Source organism: Mus pahari, chromosome 20 (genome assembly GCF_900095145.1).
Source record: "Mus pahari chromosome 20, PAHARI_EIJ_v1.1, whole genome shotgun sequence".
Lineage (NCBI taxonomy): Eukaryota > Metazoa > Chordata > Mammalia > Rodentia > Muridae > Mus > Mus pahari.
In genome coordinates this window covers 8,131,227-8,151,063 of record NC_034609.1, presented here as the reverse complement: position 1 = coordinate 8,151,063, position 19,837 = coordinate 8,131,227, and the positions used below count along the sequence as shown (strand labels likewise).

General features: G+C 53.2%; 2 protein-coding genes across 2 annotated transcripts in view; one reads left to right on the top strand and one right to left on the bottom strand.

Moving 5' to 3' along the window:
• Positions 1–16,111, top strand: part of Pkn1 (protein kinase N1) — a 29,934-nt gene extending 13,823 nt beyond the window's left edge. The window contains exons 5-22 of the mRNA XM_029532719.1: positions 1,878–2,044; positions 2,445–2,658; positions 3,066–3,257; positions 5,181–5,290; positions 5,373–5,516; positions 8,659–8,734; positions 8,818–8,959; positions 9,048–9,141; positions 12,542–12,621; positions 12,697–12,772; positions 12,859–12,950; positions 13,910–14,086; positions 14,261–14,323; positions 14,439–14,515; positions 14,787–14,929; positions 15,185–15,292; positions 15,395–15,475; positions 15,823–16,111. Of these exons, the coding sequence (XP_029388579.1) occupies positions 1,878–2,044; positions 2,445–2,658; positions 3,066–3,257; positions 5,181–5,290; positions 5,373–5,516; positions 8,659–8,734; positions 8,818–8,959; positions 9,048–9,141; positions 12,542–12,621; positions 12,697–12,772; positions 12,859–12,950; positions 13,910–14,086; positions 14,261–14,323; positions 14,439–14,515; positions 14,787–14,929; positions 15,185–15,292; positions 15,395–15,475; positions 15,823–16,026 (2,240 nt within the window). The 3' untranslated portion in view covers positions 16,027–16,111. The remainder of the gene's footprint in view (positions 1–1,877; positions 2,045–2,444; positions 2,659–3,065; positions 3,258–5,180; positions 5,291–5,372; positions 5,517–8,658; positions 8,735–8,817; positions 8,960–9,047; positions 9,142–12,541; positions 12,622–12,696; positions 12,773–12,858; positions 12,951–13,909; positions 14,087–14,260; positions 14,324–14,438; positions 14,516–14,786; positions 14,930–15,184; positions 15,293–15,394; positions 15,476–15,822) is intronic.
• Positions 16,112–16,177: 66 nt separating this feature from the next.
• Ptger1 (prostaglandin E receptor 1) lies at positions 16,178–18,547 on the bottom strand. Its single transcript, XM_021220153.2, has 2 exons — positions 17,350–18,547; positions 16,178–16,934 (listed from the first exon to the last, which is right to left on the bottom strand). The coding sequence occupies exons 1-2, from the start codon at positions 18,433–18,435 to the stop codon at positions 16,668–16,670; spliced, it is 1,353 nt and encodes a 450-aa protein (XP_021075812.2). The 5' UTR covers positions 18,436–18,547; the 3' UTR covers positions 16,178–16,667.
• Between the last annotated feature and the right edge of the window lie 1,290 nt (positions 18,548–19,837).

Sequence of the window (19,837 nt, the reverse complement as noted above, 5' to 3'; positions counted from 1 at the left end):
TCCCTCCCTCCCTCCCTCCCTCCCTTCTGTCCTTCCTAACTTTTGTTGTGGTTAGGGTGGAGCCCAGGGGCTCCTGTAAACTGGGCCCGTGTTTTAGGCCCGTGTTTTACTTTAGTTTTGAGACAGGGCCATTCTGTAACAGCCCTGCCTGTTCTGGAACTTACTATGTAGACCTGGCTGGCCTGTGACTCACAGAGTTCTTCCTGCCTCTGCCTCCTGAGTGCTGGAGTTAAGTGTTGTGTAACCATGTCCAGCCTGTTTTTGTGTTTTGAGATAGGGTGTCATTATGTAGCCCTGGCTAGCCTTGGTCTATGTAGACCAGGTTGCCTCTAACAGATCACCTGCCTCCATCTCGCACTCTATCCCTTTCTCTTTCTTTTTCTTTTTCCTTATTTATTTTGAGAAAAGATTTGACTCTGTGGCCTAAGCCAGACTTGAACTCTCAGTCCTCCTGCCGTCACTGTGAGTGTTTGGAACCACAGGCTTGCACTGCCAGGTCCACATGCCTTTGTGAAGAAAGTTTTACGTAGGTATAACCATGTTTTCATGTTTGGTTTTTGCCATGTGCACAGAGCTGAGAAGTGGTGACTGAGCCTTGGTGAGCCAGGCTTACTACCCTATCCCTTTCACCCCACATGCCTTCAATCGCAGCGCGCACAGGGCAGAGACAGCGCGCAGAGGGCAGAGATAGCGCGCACAGGGCAGGGACAGGCACACCTTTGGGAGTTCCTGGCCAGCCAGGGCTACATGGTGAGGCAAAATAGAATAGAATGAAACAACCATCACAGATGCCAAGGGCTGTCCTACTCGCACTGGCCCTGGACTTGTGGTAATTTTCCTGCCTCAGTCTCCCAGATGCTATGGTTGATTACAGGTATGTGCTAATATTAATATGACCAACATTTTTCTCTTGTTTCATTTTCCCCCTTATTTATTTTTGTGTATGTGTTGGCACAAGTGAATGAGTTACCCTTTTGGGAGTCAGTTCTCTCCCCCCTTCTCCCCTCCCCCCCTTCTCCTCCTCTTCCCCTTCTCCCTCTCTCATGTGGGTTCTGGGAATCATGTGGGTTGCAGTCTTGATGGCAGGCTCCTTTATCTTCCAGGCCCCTTTACTTTTTTTTGGGGGGGGGGTAGGATCTCATGCACCCCAGGCTGGCCTGGAACTCATTCTCTGATTCCAGCTTCTGTGTCCCAGGTGTGTCCCCTTCCCTTCCGATCTTGCTTGTCTTCTGGGTTTCTTGGTTTATTTGTTGATGCTGCTTTTTTGGTGCTGGGGATGGAATCAGGCCTCCTGCACCACAGTCAGGTGATGTGCCAGTGAGTTACATGCCAGCTCTGTGACTGCTCTGAGGGCGGGTCATGCTCCCTCATGCTCTCACCTAATCCAATACCATCTCACTGGGGATGAGCTCCACATGCACACTGGTCCAGGACACACACATTCAGTTTCTTACTGTGTCCCTATTAGTGGAAGTTCAGTAGGATGCAGAGGTTACCAGTGTCATATGAGACTCTGAGTTTTGTCTTTGAATATATGAGTGATGGCTGCTGGGCGTAGATAATATCTGCCCTTGTAGATTACAGTGTTCCCTTTGTCTGAAGCTAGCTCCTGGGAATGACAAGGACTGTTACAATGTATCTATCTGTCCCTAAGCCTAGGTCATCAGTGTGCCTGTGTGTCATCTCTATAAAGGTACTTGGGTAACCATGTCCCTAGACAGTATGTTGTTTGAGTAAGAGTGACTGGATTTGGGTGGAAGGTGACAGTTCCTTCCAGGACAAGAATCATGATGTGCTTTGGTGGTAATGTATGGTGAGCTTGTTCCTGCACATGGTGGCGTGTCTGGGATCAGGCTAGTCTGAAGGTTGTCTCACAGTCCCATGGCCCATGTCCATAGGAGATCCAGAACTGGGAGCCGTAGAGCTACGCATTGAGGAGCTACGACACCATTTTCGAGTGGAGCATGCAGTGGCAGAAGGCGCCAAGAATGTCCTGCGCCTGCTTAGTGGGGCAAAGGCCCCAGACCGCAAGGCAGTCAGTGAGGTGACATTGAGGCTTCTGCTAGGGGCGTGGCGTTTAAGGGACATAGGAGAGATAGAGGGTTCACGGCAATAGGTCCTGGTGAGGGTGGAGCTGTAACTCAGATGGACTGCCGCTAGGTGTGAGTCTTAGTAGGGTGGGGGAGAGACAGTCTGTGGCTAAGCTAGGAGCAGTGGCGACCGACCAGGAGACCGGGGCCTGGCAGAGGTGGGGCCCATCAAGAAGCTTTAATGAGGGTGGTGCCTTGGAGGGTCCTGGCTCTAGCAGGGGGCAAAGCCTAGTTTCCAAGGCCCCACCTTACGGGTCTAAGTAGGTTTAGGCCTGAGGAAGAAGTTGCTGAAGGTGGGTGGGTCCTTGGGGAAGGGCCTATGCCTGTCCTCAGCTCTCTGCCTTCCTGCCTCAGGCTCAGGAGAAATTGACTGAGTCCAACCAGAAGCTGGGCTTGCTGCGGGAGTCACTGGAGAGGCGCCTAGGGGAGCTGCCTGCTGATCACCCCAAGGGGCGGCTGCTTCGGGAGGAGCTCACTGCAGCCTCGTCCTCAGCCTTCAGTGCCATACTGCCTGGGCCCTTCCCTGCCACTCACTACAGCACCTTGAGCAAGCCCGCACCGCTCACAGGTGGGCTTCGGACTGACCACACTCTTGGGACCTAGCCCTGAGACCACTTGCCTGGATCTCCAGGCTCCCCAGCCTTGACTACGCTTACCCTGTCGCCTCCTTGCCCTCTTATCCTGGTCCCCATTTCCATCTCTACCAGCCAAGCAACCCCATCTTCCTGCTCTGTTCTGATTCTAGACTGTTGTCCTCACCCTCCTCCTTGGTCCAGCAGCCGCTCATGCAGTCCATCAGATCTTAGCCCCAGTCCTGCTTTCTCAGTCCTTTCCCTTGGCTGCTCTGAATGTCGCCTCTTTAGACCCCCGCCTCTCTGACACCCTGTCAGAGCCCCACTTGCAGGGGAGGTACTTTCCCTTTCCCAGTTGTGCTTTCTCCTCTGCCTCCCTTCCATGAGCCTGCCCCTCCTACAGGGACCCTGGAAGTACGAGTGGTGGGCTGCAAAAACCTTCCCGAGACCATCCCCTGGAACCCTCCCTCGGTGGGGGCATCTGGGACCCCCGAAAGCCGCACTCCGTTCCTGAGTCGCCCCGCTCGGGGCCTTTACAGCCGAAGTGGAAGCCTTAGTGGACGGAGCAGCCTCAGAGGGGAGGCAGAGAATGCCAGTGAGTGGGTGGGGAGGCTGAGTGGGTGGGTGGGTGCGGTGGTCGCATCTGTAGCGTTTTCTTTATTGATTTGTCTATTTGCTTTTGATTTAAAGCCAGGGCTCACCCTGCTGCTTAGGTTGCCCTCAGACTCTGGGCTCAAGTGATTCAGGGTTCAACAACTGAGTCAACTGGTCCCATAGCTCCCATGGCTTCTGTTCTGTCTACACAGTCTACCGCCCTGCTCCCTACAACATGTGCACAACCTTCCACACTCGTGTGTGTGCACACACACACACAATTCAAAAACAAAAATTCGGAGCCAGAGAGATGGCTCAGCAGTTCAGAGCAGTTGCTGTTCTTGAAGAGGCCCTCGGCTCAGTTCCCAGCACCCACACAGCTGCTCACAGCCATCCATAACTCCAGTTCTAGGGGACCTGACACCCTCTTCTGACCTCTTCAGGTACCGGGTACACACCTAGTGCATATACATGCATGTAAAATACACATACACATAAAAATAAGAGTAAATAGAAATAAAAACGGTAACAAGAGAAACAGAACAAAACAAAAAAACCCATAAATGTAAGAGAAGATGTAGAGAAATTGGAACCTGTGTTGGCTGTGGGAATGCAAAGTGAAATAGCCATCATGGGGGATAGAACAGTGGTAGAGCTGCCTAGAATCCCCCAGTGGGAGGATGGACAGGACTCAGTGAGAGAGCTTCTGCCTAGAACCTTCCAGTGAGGGCTGGAGTCACTGATTAGGGATAGACTACTTGCCTACGATATGTGAGGTCTTGGTTCCTTCCATCCTAAGCCCAGCAAAAATAAAGGTGAAATTAGCGATAATCACGTGCTCTAGCAGTTCAGCTTCTATATGTCCATCAGAGAACTGAGCAGGGGGTTGAGTTGGTAGATGCCCAATTTGTGGCATTATTCACAATGGCAGCAAGGGAGAAAGAAGCCTTGCCATGAGTGGACAGTGCGCAGTGTTCTGCACAGAGTGGGCTAGGATTCAGTCTTGGAAGCGAGGAGAGCATGAACCGTACCCTATGTACACAGACAGACACCGAGGGTGGTGCAGGGAGCAACAGAAGCCAAGGACAGCCTGGTTCCACTCAGCATGTCCTAGAGCCACAGACCCATAGGAAATAGAAGGAGCGGCAGGCGCTAGAGGCTAGGGAAGGGTGTCCTCATCTTCTGGAACTAAGGCTCAGAAGCCATCTGAAGGGCAGGAGATGACTGGTAGTGACGGGCACAGTGTTGAGTGTGCTGAGCTCCGAGGATCTGTACTTACATGAGCCCAGTGGGCTGGGGACAGAGGTTAGGTGGAGCTTGTCTAGCACAAGTATGCCCATTATTTTGAGTCCCAGTACTGGATAAACCATGTACAGGCACACACACCTGTAATCCCAGCAGGCTTGGAAGTAGAGACAGGACAATCAGAAATTCATAATCATCTTAAAAACACAGAGTATCCAGGGCCAGCCTGAGTTACACAAGACTGTCTCAAAAACAAACGAGCCAAACACATATCTGGTGTAGTCCTACAAGCCTTCCAGAATTTAGGAGGTAGAAGCAGGAAGGTCAGAAATTATGGGCCAGCCTAGGATACATGAAACATTATCTCAAAAAGGAGAAAAAAATAAGAGCTGACATGTATATGCCCGGAGCCCTAGTACTCAGAGGCTAAGGCAGGAGGGTTCGGAGCCGATCTGGGTAAGCAGTAAGTTCTAGGCTAGCTTGGTCTTCAGAGTAAGGTTGTATCTCAAAACCAAAAGAAAACCACAAAAACGAGCAACCCCTTTCTCCCAGTCTGAATTAAAGGCTTTATTGTGAAAGGCAAGCCAGCAGAGCGAGCATTGAGGGGGTTGAGGGGCTCTGACGGGATATGGAGCAAGCCCTCCTCTCCCCCTTTCCTGCCGCCCTCTCCTGGTTTCAGCTGAGGTCAGCACCGTGCTCAAGCTGGACAACACAGTGGTGGGGCAAACAGCCTGGAAGCCATGCGGCCCCAATGCCTGGGACCAGAGCTTTACCCTGGAGCTGGAGAGGGTGAGCCGTGCTGGGGGAATGGGAATTAGAAGGGGAGTTTAGGCATCAGACACAGGAAGTGATGGCCCTGTTTCTTCTTAAGGCTCGGGAGCTGGAGCTGGCTGTGTTCTGGCGAGACCAGAGGGGTCTGTGTGCTCTCAAATTTCTGAAGTTGGAGGACTTCTTGGACAACGAGAGGCATGAGGTGCAGCTGGACATGGAACCCCAGGGCTGCCTGGTGGCTGAGGTACGGCCTGGTTTCTGACTTCTGACCCCAAGATGTTTCCTGCCCCCTTGCCTCTGGTTGCCTAGCGTGGGGAGGTTAATTTCAGAGGTTTCTGAGCCTTCATGGGACGTAAGCCTCATGCAGGCTGGGATTGGTGCCAGAGAATCAGCAGTAACAGATCACATATGTCACCGTGTTGTCAGAAGGCTGGGCCTCCTCAATTGTGTGTTGGTCTGGCGATAGGTAGGACTCAATGGGTAGAAAGCTTGCCTAGCACGCACAAAGCCATGGCTCCATTTCTAGTTCAGATAAAACTGGGTGTTGGCACTGGAGAGATGGCTTAGCAGTTAAGAGCGCTGGCTGCTCTCCAGAGGACCCAGGTTTGATTCCCAACACCTACATGGCCACTTATAGCTGTCTATAACTCCAGTTCCCGGGGAACTGACGCCCTCTTTCAGCTTCAGTCACTAGGTTCTCATGTGTTGCACAGACATACATGCAGGCAAAACACTCATATACATTAAACAAACAAACATTAACACTAGATGTAATACAACATCAAGCCACATGATGAGCAAGAGGACAGGAATATAAAGACTTTACCAAAAAACACAGCAAAAGCCGAATGAGTGGTGGCGCTCGGCGCTCGCCTTTAACCCCAGCACTCTGGAAGTAGAGGCAAGCAGACCTCTGAATTTGTGGTTAGCCTGATCTATGTAGTGTGTCCCAGGCCAGTCAGGTCTATAGAGAGACCCTGTCTGAAAAACAGAAAAACAAGCCAGAACCATTTTCTGCCAATTAGTGAGGTCTGTCTCAAAACCTAAGCACTGGGTGAGCCTCGTGTGCAGTGCTGGGTGAGCCTCGTGTGCAGTGCTGGGCTCGCACTCGTGAAGCTCTGGCTTCACTCCTAGCGTTGCAGGACAGCAACAGACTCAGGTGGGGGCGGGGGCGGCTGCAGCTGCCAGAATCTTCTGGAGTGCTGTTGTCACTGAGCCTACCATGTTGAGTTCTGCCATGGGGAGAATGTTCTGTGTGAACTGTGGCTAGTGTAACTGGAAGCCACTTTTTCCCACCGACGCTTTGAGTAATTTAAATGTGATTTCTACACATGGCATCTGCACAGGGACACTCTGGGTCTAGAGATCAGTGCTATATGTGCTGGAGTTGCAGTGCTAGGCTGTCATCATGGTGCACACATGAGGGGCCCATCCTCATCACAGCTTCTGAAGCAGGGGCCAGGCTCCATTCCTCCTGGCTCTGACGCAGTCTAAGATAGGGGTCTGAGAATATATTTCTCAGTCCCCGGGTATGCAAGGCACCTTTCTGTCACTGTGACAAATACATGAAATAACTAGAAAGAGAAAGGGTTATTTTGGCCCCTGGTTTGTGCCCATGGCCCCTTAGCCCCGTGGATCTGGGCTTGTAGCTCAGCATATCACTGTGCCAGCAGCGTAAGTAGAGGAGGCATGTGCACCCAATGGACTGCAGAAGCAAAGAGACACAGGAGGGGGCTAGGCTCCCAATATCCTGTATGTGGACATACACCAGTGGCCTCACTTCCTCCCTCTAGGGCCTCCTAAATAGAGCTACAGGCTTGTGACAAAATCTTCAGTACACAGGGCCATTTTGGGATTGCTGAGCAATGATGCCAGTGTGGCTAACCTGGGACTATACTTGGGAATCAAGTCATAAGTGATGTGAGATGTGTTTCCCAGACTGCCATGCCAGTCTTTTTTTTCCTTTTTTTTTTTTTTTTAAAGATTTATTTATTTATTATGTATACAGTGTTCTGCCTGCATATATGCCTACAGGCCAGAAGAGGGCATCAGATCCCATTACAGATGGTTGTGAGCCAGCATGTGGTTGCTGGGGAGTAAACTCAGGACCTCTGGAAGAGCAGCCAGTGCTTTCGACCTCTGAGCCCCTCCACGTCAGTGTTGTGGGTGCAGACCCCTTCCTCCCTCAGAGAAGGGTCTGACTGCCTGCACCCTCGCTTTTCAAGATGGAAGCCTAGTGTGGTTTGAATACGCATGCTCCTGTCTTAGGTACTTTCCTAACAAAAGCAATTTAAGAAGAAGAGAGTTTCTTTTGCTCAGAGTCCACCATGGTGGGGGACTGCTGGCCAAGCAGGAGCCAGTCACTCTGCATAGGAAGTGAGGCTGGGAAGCAGAGTGGTGAGTGCCTCTGCTCCACTTGCTTCTCCTCTCCACGCTGTCCAGGATCCCAGCTAGTCAAAGATGCCTCTCCCAGCTTTGGCAGGTCCTCCCTAATAGACAGAGGAAACCCCTCACAATGGGTTACCTGGAGCCTGGTCCCCTGGGTCATCAACTTGACAACTAACTTTATCTTTCAATCCCTATGAGGGCTCAGACTTGCTCCCCAGCTGTTGGCTCTTTGGAATGGTAATAAAACCCCCAGGAGGCCAAGCCTCACTGAAAGAAGTGTGTCACTAGGACTACTGTCAGGCCCTAAGTCCTGCTGTGTACTGTTGCCTGGTCCTCTGAGATGTACCTGGACTTCAGTCTTCTGCCGCTGTGGGCCCCATTGCCCGAGCTGCCATGTCATCCTCTCATGGTGGACTATGCTCCCTCAGCTATGCCAGAGTAGAGCTCCCTGAGGCTGTTCTGTCAGGTACCCTGCCACAGTGAGGAGAACACAGCATGCACAACTGAGGGCAGACAGTGAGTGCACTGACCACTGCTTCCATGCTCATCAGCTCTCTTTTGCTTGACAGAACACTCAGGAGAAATAAACTTAGAGGAAGCAGGATGGTTTCAGGGTTGCAGCGTTCACCCCGTTGCTTCTGGGCTTGCGATGAAGCAGGCCGTGGAGTAGAGCTGTTCACATGCAGGCAGGGAGACAGAAGGAGGAGAAGGGAGTGGGTCTGGTAACTAGAGACCTGCTTCTTGCAGTCACACCCTTCCCTGTAAAGCCCCTGCTTCCCAATAGTCTGTGATGCTCTGAAGCCATCGCTGGATGAATACATGAGTGAAGTCATTGACCCTCCTGTGTGTAGTTACTGCCAACGGCTCAGCTTTGCACGCGGCTGCTAGAGCCAAGCCATATGTCCTCAGGGACGCTTGGTGTCATGGTGCCCATACATAGGTTGTGTGTGTATCTATTCCTGCGATCACTGCAGCAGAGTGTGTCCGTGTCCCCACAGGTCACTTTCCGTAACCCCATCATTGAGCGGATCCCTAGGCTCCAAAGGCAGAAAAAAATCTTCTCCAAGCAGCAAGGTAAGGAGGGTCTGAGTGAGCTGGGTTGTACAGCCAAGGACCCCAGGATATCATGGGTGGTGACCCTACCCTTGCAACTTCAGGGAAGGCATTTCAGCGAGCCAGACAGATGAACATTGATGTGGCGACTTGGGTGCGGCTGCTCCGTAGACTCATCCCTAATGCTGTGGCCACTGGCACCTTCAGTCCCAATGCATCTCCAGGTGCTGAGATCCGGCACACAGGGTAAGGAAGGAGCATGTGGCCTGTTTCTCTGTCGCTCCTGTTTCCCGGAGTCCTAGGTTCCCAACTCATCCTCCTCCCTCTCCTGCAGAGACATATCCATGGAGAAATTGAATCTCGGTGCTGACTCAGACAGCTCGTCCCAGAAGAGCCCATCAGGGCTGCCCTCCACCTCATGCAGCCTGGTGAGTGTGCACTACTCTCCTCTGGGCAGGGGAGCCTGGGGACCTGCTTGTTTTGTTTTGTTTTGTTTTGTTTTTCCAGAAACGTCCAGATGCTAACCCAGGATCATCCAGGAGAACAAAGCTGGTTGTTTGGTTGTTTTTATTGAGTATAGTTTCAGGTTTTGAACTCTTGAACGCCTCAGACACCTGCGTGCTGGGATAGCCATGACCAATTTATAGGGTACAGGTGATGAAATTCAGGGCTCTCTGCGTGCTAGGCAAGTGTTCTGACAACTACATCCCCAGTGCCTCCCCTGTGTTCTATACCCATTTAAAACATCAACATGGAAGCTGGGCAAGGTGACACCAGCCCGTCTTCCCAGCAGTGGCATGGCAGAGGCAGGGTGGTCACCACAGTTTGAGTCCAGCCTAGACTACATAGTAAGTTCTAGGCCAGTTTAGGCTCCATATCAAGACCCTGTCTCAGAAACCAGAGCTGGGGGTGTGTGCTTGGAGACTAAAGTTTGCTCAGTAGAATTAACTCTTGGGCACCGTGCTTGCTGCTCTGGGCTCCATCCCAGGCTGATGAACAAAAGAAACAAAGTGTAAGCTGGTGGGAGAGGGCAGGAAGGTGTCTGTGGGACTGCTGCACTGGGAGGCAGAGGGGTCTGGAGCGAAGTCACCTCAGCTGTGGAGCTGGATTTTGAAATTGTACTATAGCTTTTCTCTCTCCAAATCTTCCTGTAGACCCCTTCTTCCTCTCTGTCAAATTCATGGCCTCTTTGTTCATTAATTGCTATTGCATGCATCTATGTATATATAAATATTTATATATTCTGATATACATCCTGCTCAATGTATATAATGTCACTTTTCTGTATGTTTTCAAGTCTGGCCATTTAATTCTGAATAATCAATTAGTGTGGTTTTCCTTTGGGAAGAGCCTCTCTCACTCAAAGCATACTTTGATTGGCTGCAGTACTTTCAGAAGGGTTGGGCCTCGTGGGCTTTGCCCCATCCACTGTGGCATATCTGTAGTTACTGTCCTTGTCCAGCTCATTTGGACGGTCATGCTGCTGAGATGGACAGGTGCAGCTTCTGACACAGCCTCATAGCAAACTCCCCAATCCTCTGGCCTGACCAGTCTTCCTCTCTCAGTGTTCTCTGAGCCTTGGTATGGAAGTGTTTTGTAGATGCATCCACTGGAGCTGGGCTCTACACTTCTGCATTTTGACTGAGTGTGGTTTTCTGTGGAGGTCTCCATCTGTTGCAGAGAGAAGTCTCCTTGGTGAGGGTTGAGGAGCACTTTTATTTGTGGGTATAAGGCAGTGGTTCTCAACCTTCCCAATGCTGACCCTTTAATTCAGTTTCACATGTTGTGAAAAATAAGATTATTTTCATTGCTACTTCACAACTGTAATTTTGCTATTGTTATGAATCATAATGTAAATATCTGTGATAGTCTTATGTGACCCCTGTTAAAAGGTCTTTTGACCAGCTCCCAGGAAGGTCTGACCTACAGACTGAGAACCACTGGTAACCATAAATATTTAGAGTGTAGTTAGGGGTTGTGCTGGTTTAATAAAGTGGTGGCTGTCATCCTCCTCCAAGTCTGTGACCTCACTAACCCTGGGGAGTCGGCTACGTTTCCAGCACCTGGCATCACTTAAGGAGTGAGTCTAAGGAAAAAAGCCACAATGTATATCAAGGACAAACTGTGTTGCTCTATGATATGGGTTACCCAAAGAAGTGGGTGTGCAGCTGTCATGAACTTCTAGTTCTGTGGTCATAGATGTTTTTTGTAAAGAAACAAGGAATTGACTCTGTGCGTCTGATGTGAACTGCTTGAGTGATGGCAGCCAGAGAGGCTTGTGTGGGTTACTAGATACCACACTCCTTTCCTTTTCTTCCCTCCAACCATTTCTAGCTCTGGCAGGCTGCCTAACCATAGGCCAGTCCATCGGTGATCAGCATCTGCTGGGTTCAGGCTGATGCAGGTGGCTGTCCTGTTGTCAGCCTCGTCAAATACAATGTTCCTTTTCCTTTCCTTTCTCTCTTTCTTTCTGTCTATCCATCCGTCTGTCTGTCTGTCTGTCTGTCTGTCTGTCTATCTATCTATCCATCTATCTATCTGAGACAGAGCCTCTCTATGGAGCTCTGGCTATCCTAGAACTTGCTGTAGAGACCACACAGGCCCTGAAATCACAGAGATTGCCTTCTCTTCTAAATGCTAGGATTAAAGGCATGCGCCACTATGCCTGGCTTCTTTTTACAATTGTTATTACCATTCGGTTTATTTTGTGAGTGTGTGGGTGCTCATGTGGCGGCCAGAGACAATTGCAGGGGTCAATTCTTCTGTCACCCTGTGAGTCCCAGGGCTCACACTCCAGCTGTCAGCCTTGGCAGCGCGCCTTCACCCACACACCCTGCTGCTGCCCAGTTTTCTTTCCTTTTTGATCATCCCGCCCCAGCCTCTCGGGTGCTGAGAGTGTGCCTGGCTGTGCTGTCTACTTGGCATTTTCTCCATTTTGAAAAGAGAGGAAGATGGCAGCCAGGGTCTCACAGGAGAGGCAGCATTACACCACAAGCTGCACTCTCAGATCCTGAGTCTTTTTTGTTTGTTTCAATATATGTGTTTGAATGTTGTTTTCTGGGGGTCTGCACATGTGCTACACCTTCAGGTGTGGAGGTCAGAGGACAACTTGCAGAAGTTGATCCTCTCCTTCCACCTGTGGAGTCCAGAGATCTACCTCAGGCCAACAGGCTTGGCTTTAGTAAGCATCTCCCTTTTCTTGAGCCAAGGCTGCCCCCGACCCTGATTCTTTTCAGGCTTGTGTGGAATGGCTAGGCTGGGATGAAGCTCTGTAGTAGAGTGCTCACCTAGAAGGTATGAGGGCCTGGGTTCCATGCCCAGCATTATAGAGCAATCAATCCATTAATCTGTGCAGGCTAGAACCAGTAAATTAAATAAGCAGACAAAAGATATTTAATATGCAGGATTCTGGGAGGGAAATGAGACGAGATAGGGTGTGCTGAGGGCTTCTGCTCTTTAGCACAGGAGTTGGCTGATCCTCACATAAATAGTATCTCAGAAAGGGTTACAGAGGGAGGAAGAGGTGGGCCCAGTGTAAGCCTGGGGTCCAAGTTGTCCAGCAGCAGGCAGAGGCAGAAGGAGCACAAGTCAGGGTGGCTTGGGCAGTTTGGTGAGAGTCTGCTCAAAGTAAATAAAGCACCGTGCTGGGGAAACGTGCAACGTGCTCAGGTCCACACGCTACCCACATGAAGGCAAAGTCAGCTAAGAAGAGGTGCTCCTGGGGAGGAGGATGTGGGGCAGACATAGGCGAGGATGAGTGTGGCTCAGGGCCCTTTTGGCTCTGGGGCTCATGAGCTCTGACTTATGGCTGTGACCTCTGTACCACAGAGTTCTCCAACCCATGAATCCACCACATCTCCAGAGCTGCCGTCAGAGACCCAGGAGACTCCAGGCCCTGGCCTGTGCAGGTGATACCCCTTCCTAGTCCCTATCTGTACCCTAGTATATTCTCCCAAGTCCCTACGAGATCTCTTTCTCCACAGCCCCCTGAGAAAGTCGTCCCTGACACTTGAGGACTTCAAGTTCCTGGCAGTGCTTGGCCGGGGTCACTTTGGAAAGGTGAATGGGGGAGGACTTAGGGGCTTGGAGTTTTTACCCAAAGGCCTAGACTGTCCACTAAGGCCTCTGTGCCCACTGTGTGCCAGGTGCTGCTGTCTGAATTCCGCTCCAGTGGGGAGCTCTTTGCCATCAAAGCCTTGAAGAAAGGTGACATTGTAGCCCGAGATGAGGTTGAGAGGTGAGGTCTTGCCCTGACCCTTGGGAATTTTTGGAAAACAGACCAAGGGTGTCCTCTACTGAGCATTTCAGTGAGAGGGACTCATGGACGAGAACTTACCCTCTCTTACCTGTGAGTACTGACATAGACGCAGTTCCTGTGACTCATCTGTGACCCCTTCCCTTTCCAGAGTGAACTCTGAGACTGTCCTCCTCTCTGCTCATGGTGTCCACTAGAGGTCACACAGTCACAGGCAGGAGGTTCAGGACTCAAGTGTCCAGTCTTGGAACTGCCTCGGTTTTGGGGTCAGGGTCCTAGGTTAAAATCATCCTCTAACAGATGTGCTTCCAGATGCTGGGGAAGGCAAGCCTTCCTTAGAACTTAGCCTCCTGATCTGTCAGATGCCCTTGGATCTTGTCCTCTTACAACTGTCTGGCACATTAAAAGGAGGTTGAGTCACAGAAGTCTTCACAGTTCTTGATCCCTGGGGACGGAGGCTTCAGGCTGTCCCCAGACTTCCCAGCCACCTTTTTCATGACCAGGAACTTTAATAACCAGGAACAAAAGCTCAAATAAGTAAGAGTTTATTTATTAATCTGGGTTGCAGAAGCCCAGTTGTGTCTGCCTTAAGGCGCCTCTGTTCTGGTGCCACTGCGGTCGTCTGTCTGGTTCTCTGTGGGCTGGACTTGCCGCCCTCTCACTGACAGGGAGGGAAGCCTCTCACCACCGATCAGACCCCATGCTTCAGTCCTCACACCAAGCCTGATGAACCAGCCAGTGCTTCCCAAGCCCGTCCCCAACGTGGACTCAAGACTGTCTGTCGGCCTGAGCCTTGCACACTTACCCATTTCCCAAAATGAGAAATGAGGCCAGTTGCTCAAAGTTGCACAGCAGTGCAACTCAACAGATACCTGAGTGAGCCTGGAGGGCATGGGTGTAGGAGGGGCAGCTGGGCTCTCTGACTTATGCCTCCTGTCCAGCCTGATGTGTGAGAAGCGGATTTTGGCGGCTGTGACCAGGGCAGGACATCCCTTCCTGGTGAACCTTTTCGGCTGTTTCCAGACCCCAGAGCACGTCTGCTTTGTGATGGAGTACTCAGCGGGTGGAGACCTGATGCTGCACATTCATAGCGATGTGTTCTCAGAGCCTCGGGCTGTGTGAGTCTATCCCAGCACCACGCCTCTGCTGCACACCACCCAAGGCCCCACCTCTCCATCCCACCTCCCAGCCCTCCACCCTCAGGCCTCCCTCCCGCTCAGCGTTGGGCCCCCGGGGTCAGGGACTTTAGTGCCTGAGGGACCAGGCTTGTGCGATCCTCTGCATCTCTGCAGCTTCTATTCGGCCTGTGTGGTGCTGGGACTGCAGTTCCTCCATGAACACAAGATTGTCTACAGGTGTGTATGTGAGAACATGTTCTGCCCGCAGACTGGACATGGTCAAGCTCTGCACAGAGCCCCGATCCCCACCCAGTCACCCCTCTTTACATCCCCTGACACCCCCATTCCCCAGGGACCTGAAGTTGGACAATTTGCTCCTGGATACTGAGGGCTACGTCAAGATCGCAGACTTTGGCCTCTGCAAGGAGGGTGAGGGGCTGCAGTCCTGGGACGAGAGGAATAGGGGGTGGGCTACCCTTTGTGCAGCTGTGCCCAGGTGGTCAGGTGACATTTTCTTCTCTATGGGCTTTGCTGTCAGCCCCTGCTCACCTAGCAGCTTCAGAATAGTTCACCAGCTCCAGCCCCATCTGGGTCACCCCATACTGATTTGGGGTAGGGCTGGATGGATACTTGGAGCATCTCATGCTCCTATCCCCCAGCAACTATAGGCTCACATGGCCTTGCTCTCCACCCCACCCAGGGATGGGCTATGGGGACCGGACCAGCACATTCTGCGGAACTCCGGAGTTCCTGGCGCCGGAGGTGCTCACAGACACATCCTACACACGAGCAGTGGACTGGTGGGGACTGGGCGTGCTGCTCTATGAGATGTTGGTTGGAGAGGTGAGGCCCAGGCTGCCTTTTTTCTGTAGAGAACACGCATGTGCCTCAGAGTGAGATGGGAACCTGCTCCTATCATGTGAAGTACGATCTGGAGCCAGCAGCCTCACCTCCCTAACCTTTCTGTAGTTGTAAAGTGGGCACCGTAAGCCGGCAGTGGTGCAAGTGTGCTCCGGAGGGGTGGGGCCCTTTGGTAGTGCTGGCTGTGTGGACTGGCTAAAAGTGGGATCTTACAAACCCGCTTCCTCTGCCCCCCAGTCTCCGTTCCCTGGGGACGATGAGGAGGAGGTATTTGACAGCATTGTCAATGATGAGGTTCGCTATCCCCGCTTCCTGTCTGCAGAGGCCATCGGCATCATGAGAAGGGTAGGCACACCTCCCGCCTCCTGACCACCTCGGGCAAGGCAGGCTGGGAAGGGGTCTCGGGACTGGACTCAGGTACAGATCGACTCTTGTGCTTGCTCACAGCTACTGCGGAGGAACCCGGAGCGGAGGCTGGGGTCCACTGAGCGTGACGCGGAAGATGTGAAAAAGCAGCCTTTCTTCCGGGTGAGCAGACCCCGCCCCGTCCTCAGACCCTGCCCCATCCCTCAGTCACCCCAAGGACCCAGCTCATTCCCACCCCAAATCCAGTAGCTGTATCTTAGAGTTTTATAGCCCCACACCCTACAGCCGCCATGATTCCTCTCAAATGTTACCTCCGTTTGTCTGCAACCTTCATTCCCCTTCATTGTCATCCCCACTGCTTGTCCAGGCCCATATCATCATCACAGAGCTTACCCTGAACTACCTCAGACTCCCAGTCACTCCACATCTTATCTGCTTCCTGCTGATCTCTAGACTTCCCTCAGACTCCTCAAACTCCATCATGACTCTCTCTGTCCCCCTCTCCACAGTCTCTGGGCTGGGATGTCCTGCTGGCCCGTCGCCTGCCTCCACCCTTCGTGCCTACACTTTCAGGGCGCACAGATGTCAGCAACTTCGATGAGGAGTTCACTGGGGAGGCCCCCACACTGAGTCCTCCCCGCGATGCACGGCCCCTCACAGATGCGGAGCAGGCGGCCTTCCGGGATTTCGACTTTGTGGCCAGAGGCTACTAGCCCCAAGCCCCTGCCTTGCCCAAGAGTTCCTGATTTTTTTTTTTTTTAAAAAAAACAAGCCTTTGGGGTTTACTCCATACATGCATTTTCAGCCTCTGTGTGCATCTGGACTGGAGTGTGCTTGGAGCAGGTGACAGAGGCAAGGCAGACTCTAGGGGACAGGACTGACAGGGCTCATTTGAAAGGTCAAGATGGGAACATGCAGTAGTGGGCTTAGGGGTGTGTTGGGAGCACTGGGGTTTTAAGGCTGTGTGGGTACAAGGTGTTGAGGTTCTTGGGATAGTTTGGGATAGATGCTTGCAAGAGTCTATTGTGGTGGCTACAGAGATGGGAGGTGAATCCAAAACTTTGCTCTATTTACGGAGCGCCCCAATCTTAGAACTAAGGTTGCAGCGCTGTGTGCATGCTCTTCAAGCTGCTGGCCGGGGGGAGTCCCACCTCTGGTGTTTGGAGCATCCCATGTATCTGTGCCATCGCGTGACCAACGTTAGAACTGTACTCATCCCCAGTGGAGCCTCTTTCACCCCTGTGCGGTGACAGTGTCGTGGACCCACAGGACGCAGCGCCCTAGGCACACTGAGTTTGAGACTCTATGCCCTTGAGCCCAGCCCAGAATGGTTTGACTTAGCTTCTGGACACATTCAGAAGTGACTGAAACCACTGTGCCGGGAACTACGCAGTGAACTGGCCTCCCAGGCACTCTTGGTTAGGCCCAGCTCCGTTGGACCACCCTTGGCACTGACCCTCAGGGGTAGGAGGCGAAGCAGTTGGCGCAGCATGGCCTGGCGCAGCAGGATGTACACCCATGGGTCCAGGATCTGGTTCCACGATGCGAGGCGTACAGCCAGAAAGAGTGGCCGCTGCAGGGAGTTAGAGTTCCAGCCCCCGATGGCCAACACCACCAACACCTGCGAGAGAAGCAGGTGTGAGCAGTGGAGCTGGCGGGAGAGAAGGGGTGGGGTGGAGGGTCAGGATGCCCGGGCGAGCCATGCAGGACAAATAGGATCTGTGCAGGAAGGAGAGTGACTAAGCAAAGGTCATCAGAGATTGCGGAGAGTCCGGCTAGAGAAGACCCAGTATCCCAACACACATAGGACCCAAAGGTCAACAGGCTGGGAAGGAAGAAGGCTATGAATGGATGGAGCAGAGGGACGTAGAAAGTGAAAGGCTTGAGTGAGTGAGACTATTTACGGAGATCCCAAAGAGAGTGAAGGTAAGGGTCCCGGATAGCAGAGGGGCAGGCTTTGTCTACAGGCAGGGTCAGGGGGCAGAGGCCAGGAAGGGGCAGAAGAGTTTGGCTTGAGGAGCGACTGCGCCCCTCACCAGCAGGGGGCTCCAGCAGATGCACGACACCACCATGATGCCCACGAGCTGGCCCACCATTTCCACGTCGTGTGCGTGAACCCTGCGCGCGGAGCCGCCGCCCCGAGAACTGCGGAGGGTGGCTGTGGCTGAAGTGATGGATGAGGCAGACGAGGCGGAGGCCAAGCGGGGTCCACGAGACCCCCAGCGCCGGCGATCATCGGGACCTGCGGTCTCTCGGAACCGTCGAGAGCGACGCCGCCTCCAGCGGGCACGGAGGAGTGCCAGGCCGCTGAGCGTATTGCACACTAATGCCGCAAGGAGCGCAGCCAGGCCAAGGCCGGCGAAGAGGCCGGCAAGCAACGCCTGGCGCCAACCTCCACGAGGCCCAAGGCTAATGAAACACCAGGTGCCAGGGTACTGTAGCTCGTAGCGACCCACGTGTACCAGTGGCAGCAGCGCCACTGCCAAAGCCATGGCAGCCAACACGACTAGTGCCAGGCGTGCGCGGGCCACAGACACGCGCGCCGCGTGGATCAGTGGCTGCGTGACACCCACACAGCGCTCTACGGCCATGCCACAGCCAAGCAAAAGTGGGCACAGGCCGAAGAAGACCATGCAGCCACCAAGGAAATGACACGCTCCGCCGGCAGGCGCACGCCCCGCAGTATACAGGCGAAGCACCAGGGCGCCCGGGATCACATGGCCTGCTAGGTCGATGGCAAGCAGGCTGGCGACGAACAACAGGAAGGTGGCAGCCGAGCGGCGCCGCCGCATTCGGCCTGCAACCTGGGCCAGCAGCGCCAGCGCCAGCACGTTGGACACAGCACCCAGCGTCATGGAGAAGATAGGCAGTGCTGGTGATGTGCCATTATCGCCTGTTGGCAGCACCACAGATGTATTGGGGAGCCTGGGTGTTGCGCACGTTGCTGCCTCATCCGCTAGGCTCAGGTTAAGCCTGTAGGGGCTCATATCAGTGGCCAAGAGGGCTGTGTAGATAAGAAGAGGGCACAGTGAGGTAGGGTCCCAACCTTCTGTGCCCAGGGCACCGCCACATGACCCTAGCTGCTCCATTTCGGATCCTATTTCACCTGTCACTGCTCCCATCTCTTGTGTCTGGCTTCATTCTGCCCTCGTATCTGCTGGGGGTCTTGACTGACCTGGCACGGTTCCCTGGCCTCATCTCCACCCCACCCCCACCTCCAGGTTTCCACCCCATCAGTTTCCTGGTCCATGGCCCCATGGAATAGACCCTTGCCCACTTCTGATCCCGATTTCAACTTTCACGTCTGCCTGCCCATCTCCCCCTTTTCAGAAGTCTACGTGGCTTGCCCTGGAACTGGCCAGGCTAACCTTAAATTCAAAAGGTCCACTTGCCTGTGCCTCCTGTGTCTTGGGATTCAAGGCTCAAACCACCATGACCAGTTTTGGTCACCTTTTAACTCTGTCCTTGATGTTCCCGACACCGCCACCACTATAGTTCATCTCTTCCAATGCCTGTCTCCAGAGACTGACCCCATCTGCTGTTAGATCTCTTCCCCAAACAACCCATCTCTACACCTATAGACCCTTGTGCCCCAAGGCCTCTATGTCACATCTCTGGTCTCCGTGGTCCTCTCTGTCCCCACAGACCCCGCTACTCCGAATTCATCTCTGATCTCTATGGTGCTCTCAGACCCCAAGGGCCCAGCTCTTTTCCAGAATCCCATCGCTGTTGCCCTCTCTTGTCTCCATGGCAATCTCTCACCAGTCTGGCATTCCCTCATTCAGATGCCCATCCCATACCCCTATTTGAATCGGTCTCTGGCTTGTCCATTCTCTAGTTGAGAGGAGACGGACAGCCTAGGGCTGAGAGCCGTTAAACAGCACGAGAGCGGGAGGGCTATAGCTAGCCTTCTTTGGCTTGCTATTCTCTATGTCCCAGCGTCTTACCCAGTGCTGCTCAGGATGCGGGGTCCCCATGGCCTGGAACTTGGCTCCTGCTGCCCGCTCCAGCTACTCCCTGGCTCCCGGCAGGCCGCTCCCTCTTCCTGGGGCGGCTCCTCGGCTCCGTGCCGCCTCCACCCGCACTCTACTGGCCTCCAGGGGCTGCTCCACCCCATGCATGTCTGCTCTCTGGGGCTGGGAGCCTTGAGTGGGCAAAACTGCTGGCAACAGTCAGGGCAACTGGGCCCAGCTCCTTCCCGCCAAGGACTGAGGTTCTCTGAATTGGTTTGGTCTCTGTGACCCCCTCCTCTCAGCGGGGCAGGAGCAAACTCCCACACCCTCACCCGGGCCTCTTGCCCGCCTCATTAATAAAGCGGATAAAATCTAAACACTGGAAAATGTGAGCATCGTTGCCTGGGGCAGGCTGGGAGGGCTATGAGTTCCCGTGTGTGTGTGGGGGGGGGGAGTGTGTGTGTGTGTGTGGAGGAGTGTTGTCTTATTGGGCTTGAGGGTTTGGGAGTTGCCTGGGTGTGATGGGAGCTAGCAATTCCTCCTACCTCGCCTTTATGGTTGTCACAGTTGG